General features: G+C 38.6%; 1 protein-coding gene across 2 annotated transcripts; it reads right to left on the bottom strand.

The window, feature by feature from the left end:
* Window positions 1-9: 9 nt before the first annotated feature.
* On the bottom strand, window positions 10-14,655 carry LOC109597110 (hemocytin). 2 transcript variants are annotated; one of them, XM_049967083.1, is made up of 46 exons: window positions 14,583-14,655; window positions 14,459-14,518; window positions 14,179-14,399; window positions 13,939-14,124; window positions 13,729-13,888; window positions 13,546-13,673; window positions 13,392-13,487; window positions 13,152-13,343; window positions 12,959-13,095; window positions 12,728-12,897; window positions 12,515-12,675; window positions 12,316-12,458; window positions 12,101-12,263; window positions 11,924-12,045; window positions 11,701-11,866; window positions 11,371-11,642; window positions 10,960-11,314; window positions 10,590-10,898; window positions 10,118-10,538; window positions 9,912-10,062; window positions 9,670-9,848; window positions 9,189-9,618; window positions 8,991-9,134; window positions 8,682-8,931; window positions 8,378-8,629; window positions 7,894-8,322; window positions 7,277-7,842; window positions 6,967-7,220; window positions 6,228-6,912; window positions 5,884-6,172; window positions 5,665-5,830; window positions 5,503-5,608; window positions 5,240-5,444; window positions 5,015-5,185; window positions 4,757-4,964; window positions 4,557-4,705; window positions 4,038-4,503; window positions 3,771-3,985; window positions 2,865-3,715; window positions 2,278-2,809; window positions 1,612-2,219; window positions 1,094-1,558; window positions 913-1,035; window positions 595-856; window positions 405-542; window positions 10-345 (listed from the first exon to the last, which is right to left on the bottom strand). In XM_049967083.1, the coding sequence occupies exons 1-46, from the start codon at window positions 14,642-14,644 to the stop codon at window positions 146-148; spliced, it is 12,018 nt and encodes a 4,005-aa protein (XP_049823040.1). In that variant the 5' UTR covers window positions 14,645-14,655; the 3' UTR covers window positions 10-145. The 2 variants fall into 2 exon arrangements, with proteins under 2 accessions (XP_049823040.1, XP_049823039.1); XM_049967082.1 differs by lacking the exons at window positions 11,701-11,866; window positions 11,924-12,045; window positions 12,101-12,263; ... (10 more) ...; window positions 14,459-14,518; window positions 14,583-14,655 and having other exon boundaries at window positions 7,277-7,521; window positions 7,576-7,842; window positions 11,371-11,679.
* Between the last annotated feature and the right edge of the window lie 757 nt (window positions 14,656-15,412).

Genomic DNA, 15,412 nt, shown 5'->3' on the forward strand with positions numbered 1-15,412 from the left:
TAAAACTCATTTGTTACTAATTCAAATTATATTTACATTTAAAAAAATAGAAAATCTCATTAATGAACTAAAAGCAATTTGATACTAATTACAAACATATTTACATTTAAAAGAATACAAATCTTATTAATATAAATCATGCCTCTTAAATTTTAATTGGAGTTTTGGTCTTGGTTTTCACATGTGAAAGTAAACTACTTTTAGCACACCCTTCGCAGCCACATTTGGATGGTACTGCCACCTTCTTCTTGAAAACTGATCCATTTTCACAGTCCAAATCTATTTCTAAAGTTTTGTAGTCAGTTGCTTGACAACAAGAACAAACAGACTCATGCATTCCAGTCACTAGAAATAAATAAATTGTTAATAGGTAATCGTGGTTCAGTGATTTAAGTTATACTTACTGTAGTTAAACAGAGTTGAAGATTTGCAACTTCCAACGCATTCAGTGAAGTCTTTAATCTCATATTTGTTGATGCATTTTCCATGTTTGATGATTCCTATGGTCTTGTTTAAAGGTAACGCCATTGGTGCACACAAAGCTAAAAATATTAATTTGAAATAATTTGTTTAAAAAATGAAAAGTATAGTTACTTTGAGATTCGGCAGTGAGGTTGCAGTACTTGCAACAACCTTTAATGTAAATGTTTTCGTCAGGACAACTTGATATGTCTGGACAAACAACTTTAGTGCTGGAAACTAGGAACTGATCGTTAATTCTTTCACAAGCGTAGGTGGTGCAATTATCTGCAGACATCCAACTCTCTCCAGGTTTTTTAAGTTCGTTTTCAACAATACAGGCTGATTGTCTACATTTGCCACAACAACTGTCTGGAAGGTCTTCATATTCCCAACCCTAAAACAAAAATGATTTGATTAATATTAGACAAAAGCCCATAAAATATCATTTACCTTGTCACAATCCTTACTACAAGACTCAACTGATACTTGTTTCAAGAGATCGCCGTTTGATTTTTCAATGCAGGTGAACTTCTTACATTTGTCACCATCTGGGGAAGGCCAAACTTCTCCAACCTACCACAAAATCAACACCATCAGACTTAATCTAAACATTAACTATTATCTAACTAACCTTATAGATAGAATCGCCAACTTTGCAAGCCGTGATTTTATGTTTCTTGCAACATTCTCCCTCAACAGGCTCAAACTCCACAACGAAGTTCTCCTTGGTGTCATCACTCAATTCGGGACAGTTGACCAAAACGGACTGGACTTGCATGGATCCATTCACGTCTTTGCACTTGTATTCCGTGCAGAAATCTTTCGAAGTCCACTCTTGTCCAATCTTGTGCAAGACGCCGCCTACCACGCATCCTACAGGTTTGCAAGTACCGCAACACTCGTCGGAAGTTGCGGGCGGTGGGACGTATTCAAAACCTAGGTCGCAGTCTGTTTCACAGGTTGTTTTGTGGGTTTCCTTTTGAATGCCATTGGTGACGGCAACGCATTTAATCTTGGTACATTTGTCCACGCCTAAAACCCATTCTTCGCCCACTTTGTAGGTCTTTCCTTTGTGCTTGCAAGCCACACGTTTGATCTAGAAGTGTATAATTATGAGATGAATTAATGAGAGGGTTGAAACAATTTTACCTTAGGGCAGCACTCATCATACACATCTTCGTATTCCAAATGGAATTCACTGTAATCTGCATGGTTTTCCAGACTTTCACAGTCAGTTTTGTCGCAAGTGTATTGATAATTGCCAACGCTAGACAACAAACATTTACAAGTTCTACATGGACCATCGTTCCAAGTGGAATTACCAGGTTTCAAAAGTTTCTGCTTCTCGTACTTCGTCAATACTCTTTCACCTCCTTTAGTAGCTGCTATGTAGCCGGTTTCGAATATGCACTTATCTTTCGGTGGTTCACATGTGTGTAATGGACAACACCTGCCGTCAATTTCTTTGGTGTTCAAACTGTGATACTGAGGACAAGGCTTGGGGTCTGGACATATTTCCGGACGGCAAACTGTGTTTACCACCGGACAACAACCAGAGTCGTCAACTTCTTTCAAATATCCATCGTCTAGAGGTTCTTCTGTACTCATATCGACAGGTTCGCATTCGTCCTTTGGTTTGCATTCACATACGAACACTTGGCAACCGTTGGGTTTGGTGTCCAGCTTCAGAATTTGTCCTGGTCCGCACTGAATCTTTTGAGGTGTTTCACAGGTTGGTCCAGCTGTTGGTTCCGGTACTAGAACAAGAAATGATTTGAAAGAAGGCGTGCAAGGTTTTATATTTTAGTAACTTACCACAGGCATATTTGTCGCAACATTCATCTTCCTTGGAAGGTATTTTAATAGCAGTATATCCACGTTGACAAATCGTATCACTTCCGATACAATTTTGAGTGTCGCACTTCAAATTTGTTCCCTCACAGGTGCAAGTTGTACACTTGTCCTTCTTCCAGATATCTCCAGGATGGTGTCCTTCGTTATCGCAAACCTCGCAGTCCTTAGGCTCAACACAGGTATCGTTCAACAACACCTTTCCTTCAGGACAGTAACATCCCTCAGATGGAATTCCACTACAGGTCTTTTTAGCCTTAGGATTCTTTATACTCTCGCAGGTTTCAGGACAAACAGTGCCGCAAGGATCGTATATTTGACCTTCAGGACAAGATTTGGCGGGACAAAGGTCAGTTCTCCAGTTAATGCAGAAACCAGCGCTGGCACAATCTCTGGCGTAAGCTTCAATTGCGTTGCAAGATAGTTCTGGATGGCCTCCACAAGTGTCTTTTCTGCACCAATCGATAAACAGATTGGGGTCGTAAACTGGAAGACACTAGAAAAGAATATGATAAAACATGTTAAAGTTAAAGTTGGTTTTTGTGAAGTACCTGTCCGAACTTATTGATGTCAACCAGTTGTACACAAGGATCAGAGTCGATTGGAATAGGTGGGCAATCTTCTTTGGGTTTGTTTTCACATTGTTCCCTACTTTGTCCTCCAGGAAGGTGTTCATACAACCAACTCAAAGCCAAATCATTTTCATCCTGAGCTTCTTTGCCACTGGGAGTTTTAAAATCGTCTTCCGGATCTTCGTTGCAATTACCACATAGACCCTCAAGTTTTCCTCCATATCTGTGCGATGGGGCCTTGACTGACACGCCCAAAGACGGGAAGTACACAGAAACTTCCACCTGGATTTCCGTAAGAAGCAACTTGAAGTGTTTCGTGGCGGTTTCTCTGATGTTAATCCAATCAGCAACTTCAGAAAAGTCTTCAATCCTTTCAGCATCTACGATCAATTTCAATTTGTTGCGATAATAATCCATGAGCACGTGTATTTTGTGACCCTTGTATAAGATTGTAACTTTTCCAACGCACATCTTCTCATTATTGTTTTGGCAAGGATGATTGGTAATCAAAACTTGGAAGGCATGCTTGTTTTCGTTAATTAGTACATCTCTGGACATAACATATACGCAGTTTCCGGTAACTGTGAAGTTGGATTCGTCGTAGGTGACATATTGGAGATGCGGAAGGACATTGCATTCGCAATCCCTGCAGCTTGATGGCTTGATGCACTTGTTTTCTTTGCGAACATAACCTGAAGGACAATAGCAACCAGGGAAGCAAATATTGGGAACCTTTGGACAGGCGTTGGGGTCAGATATTGATTTGCAAGTTGGCTCACACTTTCTTTGGTAGCAGTCGTGATAAACCAAGGGAGATTCACATGTCACAGCTGCAAAAATATGACTTAACAGTTGCATTCAAGTGACTATAATTAAGATACATACGACAGTCGTGTTGCATTCTCCAATCGGTCAGTTCGATGGATGAATCAGATTGAAGGCAGTCTGTAACGAAGTTTTGCATTGTTTGACATCTGCATTCTTCTTGGGCAGTATGGTTCTTCTCGCTTTGCTGCAGACATGTGCAGGTAGATTCGAGGCAACGTGAGACGAAGGCTTCAATATCTACTACTTTCGCACAGGCAGCTAGAGTATAATCCCTACAAAAAACGTAGGTTGACTTAGGTACGTAACAAGTGTCAGATTTTTTACTTGACTTTGTTGCAGATTTCCCAGGCTTTGTTCTGGATATGAATGGGGCAAGTTTTAGCTTCGCAGATTTGTGGTTGGTCACTGGCTAATGCCCAACTGTCTCCAAAGTCCACGGTAGTCCTAGCTGGTGTTCCATCAGGTTTTCTTTTGTCGTCTTCGGGTATTTCATTGAAGAAACCACACAAACCATCAACCTTGTCCTTCAGTTTGTAAACAACACCCAATTTTATGTTGCCGTATTTGTTCCAAATCAACCAGAAGCCATAACGATTTGATTCGAAGGACATAACATTTCCGAGTTGTTGTATGTTGAATTCTGTGAGTTTTGGAGCAATTTTCTTTAGTTGATCGCGATTGTAGAGGTAACCGTCTAGTTCCACTGTCAGGTCAGGATGGATTATCAAATGATTATCCTTATGACGGATAATTAAGTCTCTTGAACAATGTGTTGTGCAATTCTTTTTCACTAAAATGAATGACTTAGTGAAAGTTGTTTGGTTACAGTTTTTAAAATCTTACATGAGATGTCCCATTCGTCGTTCTCCAAATCTCTGGCGATGACATGATTGCAAATATCGTATTTGTATTCAACATCATCGAAGGTGTTGAAAGTGCGACCAGTTATGTTGCAAATTGCATCTGGTGGAGGTGGTGGATGGCAAGAGTATCTAAAATATAAACACTACAATCTGTTACAAAACACAGTTCATAAAACCTACTGAGGACATTCTTTATAATCAGTTTGATCGAAATCGAAGACTGGCATGTAATTGGGTTGGCAAATAACAGGAGGACATTCTTCTTTAGTATGAATGAATTTTGGTGGCAGTTTCGTAGACACACACTTGTATTCCTTGCACACAATCTCTTCGTCGTTTTGTATTGGTGGTGGTTGAGTTGGCCTCAACAAATTAGGCTTTCTGTACCCTAAAGGAGGAAATAATTATTTGATCCAAAGTAAAATGAAGAAAACTTACTTCCTTTGACGCCGCCAGTCTTTACACCCTTGTAGTAACCCTTGAAGAAGGTCTTCCTTGGAGAACTTCCCTGGGTGGCCAACATTGGAGATAGATAAACATTTTTGTGTGGTGATTTCTCCACTTTTTTGAACCCAGGGTGGCAATCCACAATTGGACATGTCTTTGGTTCTAAAATAAAATAAGCAATTAAAAATTGAACAAAAAAATTGTAAATCAACAAACTTTTGGTGGTGGTTGTGGGGACAAAAGGTGTAGTTGTTTCAGGTGCCATTGTCGTACATTCTACTTCATCATCAGGGCAGTCTTGTATGCCGTTACACCAAAGAGTTGAGTTAATGCAAATATTACTAGTTGGGCACAAAATTGTGCCTTCTGGGCAAGGTTTACAAGCGCAGGCACAAGTTCCAGTTACGGTACTTCTCAAACCCTGAATAAAATAAATTGGACGGTTTTATAAATTAAATCAATTAAAGTTAAGTACTCACATTACTACATGGTGGACATTTCTTGGGAGTACAATGGGTAATGCCTCCAAGTTTACAGATGCACTGAGAACAGTCCTCTTCTTCGAACAAGGCTCCAATGGAATAACTAATACATCAAAAACTTACTAAACATCTTTTATTTAATTGTTAGAATTTACTTACGGAATGTGTCCAACCCAACAAGGACATTGGGTGCGATTGACACAATTCTCCCCATCCCACCACAGGGGATCGCTACATTTGCAAGCCCCGAGTTCTAGTTCAGTGGTTCCTGGACAAATGTTACATATTGACGGCGCTTGTGTTGTTAGTGGCTCCAAAATTTCAGCTAAAACATAAAAATTTATACCTTCAAGTAATGTAGACTTAAATAAAACTCACGATAAGGCTTGAAGCATCCATGAAGTTCAATTCTCATAGCAATGTTTTCAGACCAAGTAGCAGGAATGATCTTAAAGTATCTGGCACTAATTGGCAAATCAAAGTCATTCTTATGCGGGCTGTTATTATCGACATTTGCCAAGAAGATCTTCTCTTTCTGATTGTAATCCAAGATTGGATTCCAGTCCTTTTTATTTTGAGAGTATTGCAATGTATAGGTCTTAACCCAACCGTTTTCACCACCTCTCGTCACCAATCCAGTAATTTCTCTTGGTTCCAAGAAGTCAAACTGTCAAATACATAATTTTTAAATTAGTAAATATAAAAATATAGCAAGTACTTACTAAGATCCATTCTGTGGGAGAGTTGGACAAAGGTTGCCAAGATTTATTTCCAGTAATTTTCAGATTTTGTTTGCTGAATTCGCGAGAAAGTTCAGAGCTAATCGAAATTTGTCTATCTGACATTTTACCATCTCCAAGACCCATTTCATCATCGCATTGTTGTTTATTGATTTGCTGTGGTTTCACATCGAAAACTTCGTACGGTTCAGTAGGAGTAGTGGTTGGTTCACCGCATCCAATAATTTCCACCCTTAAAGAGATTCCATTGTTCCATGTTTGTGGATTGATACGAATCTTCTTAGCCTCAAAAGGCACATCGAAGATCTGTTTCACAGGAGTCTTCTGATCGATAGATCCTCTGAAACTTTGTGGATGCTTCTCGTTGTTCAAAACATAGAAAAAGTCATGGCCATCCGGACTGTACAACACTCTGTAGCTAGTCACGTATTCGTCGTACAAAGGACTTCCTTTAACGATCACTCCGTAGATTGGTTCGAGACGTCCCAAGTCTATTTCTAGATATTGATCTTGATTAGTGAATTCTGGGGCCCAATTTCCTCCTGAACTTTCAGTTACGTGACTGTTTAGTCTTCCATTCCATGGAGCAAAAGATGGCCCAAGGACACTACTTGCCGTAAAAGCTTCATCTGGTAATGGTTGGTCCCCTTGTATCAAATTGATGTAGCTAAAATCATTTATTTTAAAAATTGAAATCACTAAAATATAAAAAAAGTCTTACTGATCTTCATCGCATTGTTCTGGAGGTGTTACAGTAGTTGGTATGATGATAACCGGTGGAACTGTGACAACTTCTACGTGAGTTTCCTTTACGTATTCCAGAGAACCGACTTCTTGTTTCTGGTGTGCATCCTCTTCTTCAGGAAGTTCCGCTCTGCTTTCTTCTTCTTCAGCACATTGTATTTTGTGACAGGAATAGAAATTATCGATGCACTGGCATTGTTTGCAACCATCTTCTTCCACTACTTGACCCGGCTAATAAAATTTTACACATTAAGGTATTTTAAATAGATTTTATATAAAATAAGTACCTTAACAGGCCTTCCATCCGAAGCAGTGCACATACAGTCGAACATTGAGACACACGTCTCATTGTTAGCCCAAAACATTCCATCGGGACATTCAGGACGTTTTTCAGCAGACACACAGGAAGCTTCACATTTTATGTCGTGCTGGCACAAACCTTGTTCCTTAAGTACATACTCGTAATAAAGGCAGAGATTGTCGCATTTTATAGCACATTTTTCTTTCACCATTCCATCTGGACATTCGTGTGCTAAAACAAAAAGAAATTGTAAAATCATATTAAATATATTGTTGTGAATCTTACTAGAAACTTCAGATTCATCTTCTATAGTCTCCTTCGACTCGGTGCAGTTGGGTTTAAGAAGTTGCACAGCTGCTGGCCAATCACAGACCATGGTTCGTGGATTGTACATCATGTCCCTTCCACAAGATTTTTCTACTAATTCAAATCCATTATCGGTTGGAGCACATTCGTAGAAAAGATGACAATCAGTTGGATGTTCCTTGTTGGGTTTTGTCATATTGCATGCTGATGGGGACTCAGTTGTTGGAGGTGGATGTTCGAAGTAATCTAGAAAAGACCTGTTAAAACTTTCCTATACGGTTATGCAGAAATACGTACCGCATTCGCAGAAGACTCTAATCTCAAAATCTGGACATTTTCTTCCTTTATCACCTTTGCATATAAGACCTTTTTCCAGACTGCATTCCACATCTAATCCAGTTTTCTTCGGATGAATATGAGTACCAACAGTTCTACATTCAATGTTGACCATTTGACTGAAACTGCACTTAGCACCCTTCAACTTGTTCATGAGTAATGAATTGGGAACTGGTTCGTGTTCCTTCTTTCTGCCCTTAGTCTTGGTTTTTGTAAACTTGGGTTTGTCTTGGTTGATCCATTCCGTCCAACCTGGTGTACACTGTACTGATTGATCCATTTGTGGTGTGGTTAAAGGAAGCAATGTTGTTGAACAAGGTTGCCCAGTGCACACTTTCTTGCCCCGTGAACAATAGCAACTGTGGCAATCGTCTTCCTCGATTAAATCACCTAAAACACAAGATAATATTTAAAATCAACCAATTTTAAAATACAAATATGGTACCTTCGTAGTAGGTAACACCGTTTTCTTCTAAGCAAATCGGTTTACAGGTGGATCGTGGTACGCACTCCAAATGAGATGAATTGGAATAGACATAGCCAGGTGGACAAAGTTTGAAGCTGCAGCCTTCAACACAAGTATCTTCAGAACAAGACTTAGTGAGTTTGTTTTGAGTAAGTAGATTATCGCAGGTTTCCAAGGGACAAGTTGAAATACAAGGACTATAGTTGGAACATCTTTCGTCACACTGCATTGCTGTAATTAAGTGTTTAAAGATTTGTTGACAAAAAAGTTTTTTTATACTTACGACATAGTTCTTGAGATCTCCATTTAATTGGTACTCCTCTGTTATTGCAAGCTTGAGCATAAGCTGCCAAAGCAGTACAAAGACATTCGCAATCACCTCCTTGATCACAGGCACATGTATCAAACACGCATTTATCAAAGTAGTGATCCAATGGTACTTCTGAATGGCAAGGAGCAAAAATTGGGGATTTTAATATTCCACATTTCTTCAAAGCATATACTCTTCTGTCGGGCCGTTCTTCACATGTATTCTGGAATTAAATTTTTAATATTCACATTTGATAATTATATTTGTATATTAGAAGCTTACCGATATTTCCAAAGCTTCAGGACAATACGACTGTAACCTCCAGGAGTCACCGAAAATAGTAGCTGAGGCTTCAGTTATACCACCTGAAGGTGTTTGGAAATCGTCACCGTCGTTATCATTGTAATTACCACACAGTCCTTTGATCTGCAAAGATTGTACTATTATTTAGAAGTAATATAATAAAACTACAATTCTTGCCTTGTTCTTCCATTTGGGACTAACTTTCACGTATACTCTGGTACCTTTATCCCAATTAATTGATACACCTAAGTCCACAGCTTCAACAATAACAAATAGTCCAGAGTGCCTCAAAGTAAGGTGTTTAAGTGTTTGCGAGTTTGGCAAAGGTTTGTCCCTAGTCAGAGTTAAGCTCTCCTGATCGCCGCCAACATTTACTCTAATAGAAATTGATTTAGAACAGCTGGTACCCAAGGAACCACATGGTACATTTTGAATAGTAACGTCAAACGACTCCAAGCCCATAGATCCTTTAGCCAAGACGTAGTCGCATTGCCCTTGATAATCGAAGTGTTTTCCATCGAAGGTTTTGTAATGAGAGTCGCCCCAGGCGCTACATTCAGCCGTGCACTGCCTCTCTGTGCATTCCCACTTTCCGCCTTTGCAAGTACTGAAAAAATTGTTTTAGAATTTTCAATAATAGAGAATATTCCTAGTTTACCAGGTGTTGCAGTCATTCTGTACGATGGACTTGTCCTTGTAGCTTCTACCACCGTGATGGCAAGGACAGTGTTCAGGTTTCACACATTTCTTGTGCTTTGTATCCAGAACGTAACCGTCTTTACATCTGCAACCAGAATGGCAAACAGATGCACTGAACAACTCATGATTGTGCATGTTCTAGAACAAAACCACAACAAATTTTAAATAATAGTGAAGTTAGAAAGTATTAGGAAATATTACTTTGCATGTGACAGGTTCAACAGGTTCGCAAGTGGTAAACATCATGTTGAGGGAGGCGTTACACTTAGATTTGAGATCATGAGCTCTTGGAAAATCATTAAGTTGTTCTGGAGTGGCAGGTTTACAAGACCATTTTGCGTTCAAACAAGTACTGAAGCAATAAACAATTAATCAATATTATAACATTCAGTAAACTTAGATGTTACCATAATTCTGGTCCTGTGGAAGCTGGTCTGATCTCCTTGTATCCAGGCTGGAACTCCAAACCATCAAACTGACACTTGCATTCCCCTATAGGAATGCATTCACCATTTTCATCAAGTGTTTCACCCTTTGGACAGTTACATCCTTCGACGCATTGTTCCTTGCATTCGTCTTGGGTGGCGATATCCTGACAGGTTCTTGTGCACGAGTCACCACAAACTTGGTATTTCTGACCACCTGGACAATGAATGCCACATTCTCTAACATCGTTTCTCCAATCGATTTTGATGCCGTTTCGTGCACATTCTGCCGCATATGATGAGACTATTGGACATAGGCAGTTACTAATTTTGTTTTCACACGAACACATGTCGTAGAGGCAGTTTTGGTAATATTGTTCTGGGTCCACATAGAAATGACAATCTAGAACAAAATAATAATAAATATAGGATGGTTACGTTGATTTCATTTTACCTCCAAAGAGATTGGACTTGATTTTCTGACAGTGTTTTTCGGCTTCAACTTTCCTGTGAATGTTCCTCTCGCAAGGATTGTTCAAGAGACTTTCAGGGACATCGTTACATTTTTCCTGCGTTTTCCATTTGTTTGCGAAAGGAACAACAGTCTGTTCAACATCATCCTCTGGTGTTAAGAAATCATCCTTTTGGTTATTGTTGAAGGTACCGCAAAGACCTTTGGTGAAACCTTGAAGACTTGGAGGGGCATCAATGTAGACTCTAGTTGCTCCATCCCACCAAACTTCTACTTTGTTTGGTAGCTCAACTGTAATTTAATAAACATGTTAGAGCATACAAGCTGAATTTATATTACAATATAATTCTACCTTTAATGAAAATGGAAGAAACTGCTCTGATTTTGACCCCAGCGATTTCATAAGGAATTCTAGTGATGTCTTGACCATTAATCACTATGTCATGATTTTGTTTCAGCTTAATGTTCTGTCCATTAATTCTTATGGTGACGGTCTTGGTGCAAGAGGGAAGTCCTGAACTAACACTAATTGGGAAATTCATAGCTTGAGAAATAGATCCAGCACAGGCAACATTTTCAGCTTCAATTGTAAAATTATTATGTTTGACCAAGTAATAGTTGCACTGCCCCATAAAGTCGTACGATTTACCATCGAAAGTTGTGTAATGTGGGTCTCCAACTGCTGAACAACGAGCACCACAAGAAACCTAACGCAAAAAACTTTATAAAGAACCCATGAAACATTTTATTTGAAGCTTTTTACCTGAGTACAAACCCATTTGCCTTCACTACAAGTACAAGTATTACAATCTTTAGGAACAGAAGCACCGGGCGTGAAGAATTTGCCACGCAATCTACAAGGACACTCTTCAGCACTTATACATTTTCCCTCGTGAAGTACCGTGCCATCGGGACAATAACAACCTTCAACGCAACCGTCATTTATACCCAACAAGACTGAAACTCCTCCGCAGACAGGTTGTCCAGTCGGTGAACCGCAGGACTTATAAATTCTACCACCGGTACATTTCATTGCTGTTTAAAAATGGATTAAATAAATGTGTCAATTAAGTTGGAATTAAAATTTACTTACGGCATGTCTTGTCGTCCCTCCAATTAGCTAATCCTTTAACACCGCTGAAAATGCATTCTTTGATGTAGACGTTTAAAGTTTCACATGCGCATTCACTTTTGTCCTGTTTTTTACAAGAACAGTAGTCCCATGTACAAGTCTCCAAGAGATGGGCAATATCCAGATACTATTAAAAATTATATTTTAGTTTATAAACGTTTATTCGTTACAAAATCAAACTTACATTACTACAAAGATGGAATCGGGGATCGGATAATATATTTTTACAGAAAGCCGTAGCTTGATATTCAACCCCCTTCACACTTTTGCAGGCGTGAGTATCTCTGGGTTCATCATTACAAATATCTGAAAAGTAATCAATTTAAACGAGTTCCTAAGTGAAAAAAAAACTAGATTTTACCTTGCAGGTTATCAACTTTCCAGCTGCTTACAGCAGTCAAGGCACTTTTAGGTATGATTCCTTCTTTAGTAGCTACATCATTATTGGAGTTACCATCTTTGTTTCCACACAGTCCTTCCGTTCTGTTCCAGAGGCTTTCAGTCGTTTCTACTTGCACCAAGAGCTAAAGACAATATTTTTAGCACTTTTTTTGTTAAAGTAGCACGTATTATTACCTCTCCATCCCATCTGATTTTAGCTCCGACCGTATCCAAAGACATGACAACGTAATGAGCTTCAACTTCTACTCTGACGCCTGGTAATTGTCCAGGAATTGGAAGGAGTCTCTTACCAAGGGAGAAAGTTGGGACACCTTTGTCTAAATCACAACATATTGTTTTATTTCAGTCCATTAAAGAATGAGGTTGAACTTACCCGATTTTTTCAGTACGTATTCCTTATCCTGCAAATAAACTTTTATAACTCTAGAACACATATTCGGATCTGTGGCACAGTTCTTGTGGTTATGCGTAATAATACTGAAAGTGTTATCCACTGAATCTCGAGCCAAAACATGAGCACATGGAGAATTGAAGCTGAAATCACAATATTTTTCAAAATAATAAAGGCCATTTTAATTAGGGTTACCTTAAGATTCGTCCGTCAAACGTTTTGTAATGGGCTCCTCCCCAAGTGAAGCAGGTTCCGGGTTTGGGCAACTTTTGTTCTAGCGTCATTAATTGATCAACTTTTGTACTGACTTCTCCAAGGGGCACAAATTGGAAGTTAGTGTCGTTGAAGAGAGGATCTGGTTTAGCCTAAATATATTGAAAATAACTTTTAAATATAGAAGATGGAAAAAATATTGTAGAAGCTTACGTGGTCATATTTGGTTTTGGTCATAATTTTCTTCCCATTCAAAGACAAGGAATTCAAATTGAACCCAGAACTATTTGAAGTTTGTGAATAATAGGTGTGGGAACTGGAAGGTCCCTGAATCACTTGCATATTTTCAGCTAAAGATAAAAACTAGAATTATCTAATTTCTATAAATTAACATTGAATAACTTACGGTAGAGACACTGAGGGACTGGTGAAGGTTCAAAAATTCCTTGACTGTAATAACAGGTATAAACTGGAGCAGGCGGGGAAGAAAACGGAATTCCTTCGGGGCAAGAAAGAGAACACTGGAAGTGATCCATGGCTCCGGAACAATTGTAAGCGCCATTAAACTGAAGCCTCTTGGGATCACAAACATCACGGCCTTAAAATAAGTAAATTAGGTTTTTTCAAAAAAAACTTTTGTACGTACTGTATTGACATTGTGGTCCCCTGAAGTCCTGAGGACATTGGCAAACGTTGAAAGAGAGGCAATTTCCGCCGTTGAGACATGGAGGATTGCAAGTTGCTGCACAAATTAAAAGCTGTAACTGCTGCAAATAACACTTGTAAAGAGTCTTTTTTACCTTGACAATCTGGTATGGTAATCCAAGTGCTCTTAGACGGCAACCAAAGACCGTCCTTGCAGGTTAATTTTGCTATAGAAGAACCATCTGGGAACTTGTGGCCTTCCATACAAGTTACAGTGCACGTACTACATTAAAAAAAGATTGTTATTGTAAATTATTATAAAAAATCAGTGTAGTTACTTGTCTGAACATTTTCTTCTGGAATTTTGTGGCAAATTTGGAAGAGCAAGACATGGTTTTTTCTCAAATTGGCATTGCGGTCCAGAGAAGTTAACAGGACAGTTACATTGGTTCGGCGCCGTACAGATTCCGTTGTTCATGCACGCAGGCAAACAAATAGCTAAAAATAATTTGTTTAAAATTAATTTAGAAGATTGTAAATCTGCTTACGTTCACATGAAGGTACAGTGTCGAATTGGCCTCCATCAACAACCCATTTTTGGTTTACGCATTTGATGGTGATTTGGGTTTGCCCATTGGGGAATTGGTAGTTGGGCATACAATTAGCCTTACATCCGGAATACTGGGAACATGTCAAACCTCCGTTCATCGGATTTGGTGGCAGGCCAGTACATCCTAGAATATTTTATAGGTGTAATGGTAACTTTCTTTAACACTTAATTTTCCTACCTCCGCTTGTGAAGGTGGAACCACCACCAGGAGCAGAGTAATAATTGGCAGCACCAGAAGCGTAAGGACTAGCTCCTCCGTTGAAGGTTAAACCGGCACCTATTCCATGCCCTAGCCCTCCTCCAATGGAATAACTCATTCCACCACCCACTGGTAAACTTTTAGTGCCACCGTAAGATGTTTTCGTTTTGGTTTTGGTGAAAGACGTCTTCACACCACCACTAAATGGTTACAAAAATTAGTTATTCAACAGTTCAGAAATGAATGACCTCTTTCTTACCCTCCATAGCCTCCAGAAATTTTATATTTATTGAGAGCCTGGGGGATATAGTTTTGTGACCTGATAAAAATTAAATTGGTCAAGTTTATGAACGTTTTCTAAAAAAAAATGTAAAAGTACTCACAGTACGTGTTCATTGGCTATTATTGAAAATATTAACAAACACACCCACAGATTGACCGTCATGGTCGACACAAGTTTCCAACCCGCTGGCTGGCTGAAAACTAACTCCTTCACTTCCTCAAATTAATATTTATCAATCAAAATTGTCCAGTTTTGAATCCCCACCATATTTGTTTACTTATCAAATTTATCAGGTGGAACTGAAACTGGACCACACAGTTATCACAGTTGATTTTAGTGTGGGTGGTGGAAGTGTTCAATTAAGCCAAGGTTCGAAGTTTGTTTTGATAAATTTTTGGCCTGCAAATTTAACTGACGGAAATAATCTGCATTTTTGTAAATAGGATAACATTTTTGTTTGGTATAAGTTTTATCTAACATCGTGTAATCAGTTACTATTTAAAACTAGAAATTATCTATTTTTAGTAGATATTTTCGCAACAAATAAACTATTTATTATTTTTGTTATACATCTGAACTGAACTACATTTTTTGTTTGGTATAAGTTTTATTTAACATCGTGTCAAATTAGTTTCTATTTACAACTATAAATTATATATTTTAAGTAGATATTTTCGTAACAAATAAACTATTTATTATTTTTATTAAATATCTGAACTGAACATCATCTTGTTAAGTATCTGAATAAAACATTTTCGTAACGTTGGTTGCCTACCTTGGCCTAATTCGCCTCTTTAATGAGCTTAATTCCATGTCAAAATTATATCATACAAATAAATGGTATTTTATTGTTTCCTGTGTGCATTTAAAACACGTGCAATGTTACGATAATGAGAGGGAAATACGCAATACTACGAACGATAATGTTCC

Source organism: Aethina tumida, chromosome 5 (genome assembly GCF_024364675.1).
Source record: "Aethina tumida isolate Nest 87 chromosome 5, icAetTumi1.1, whole genome shotgun sequence".
Lineage (NCBI taxonomy): Eukaryota > Metazoa > Arthropoda > Insecta > Coleoptera > Nitidulidae > Aethina > Aethina tumida.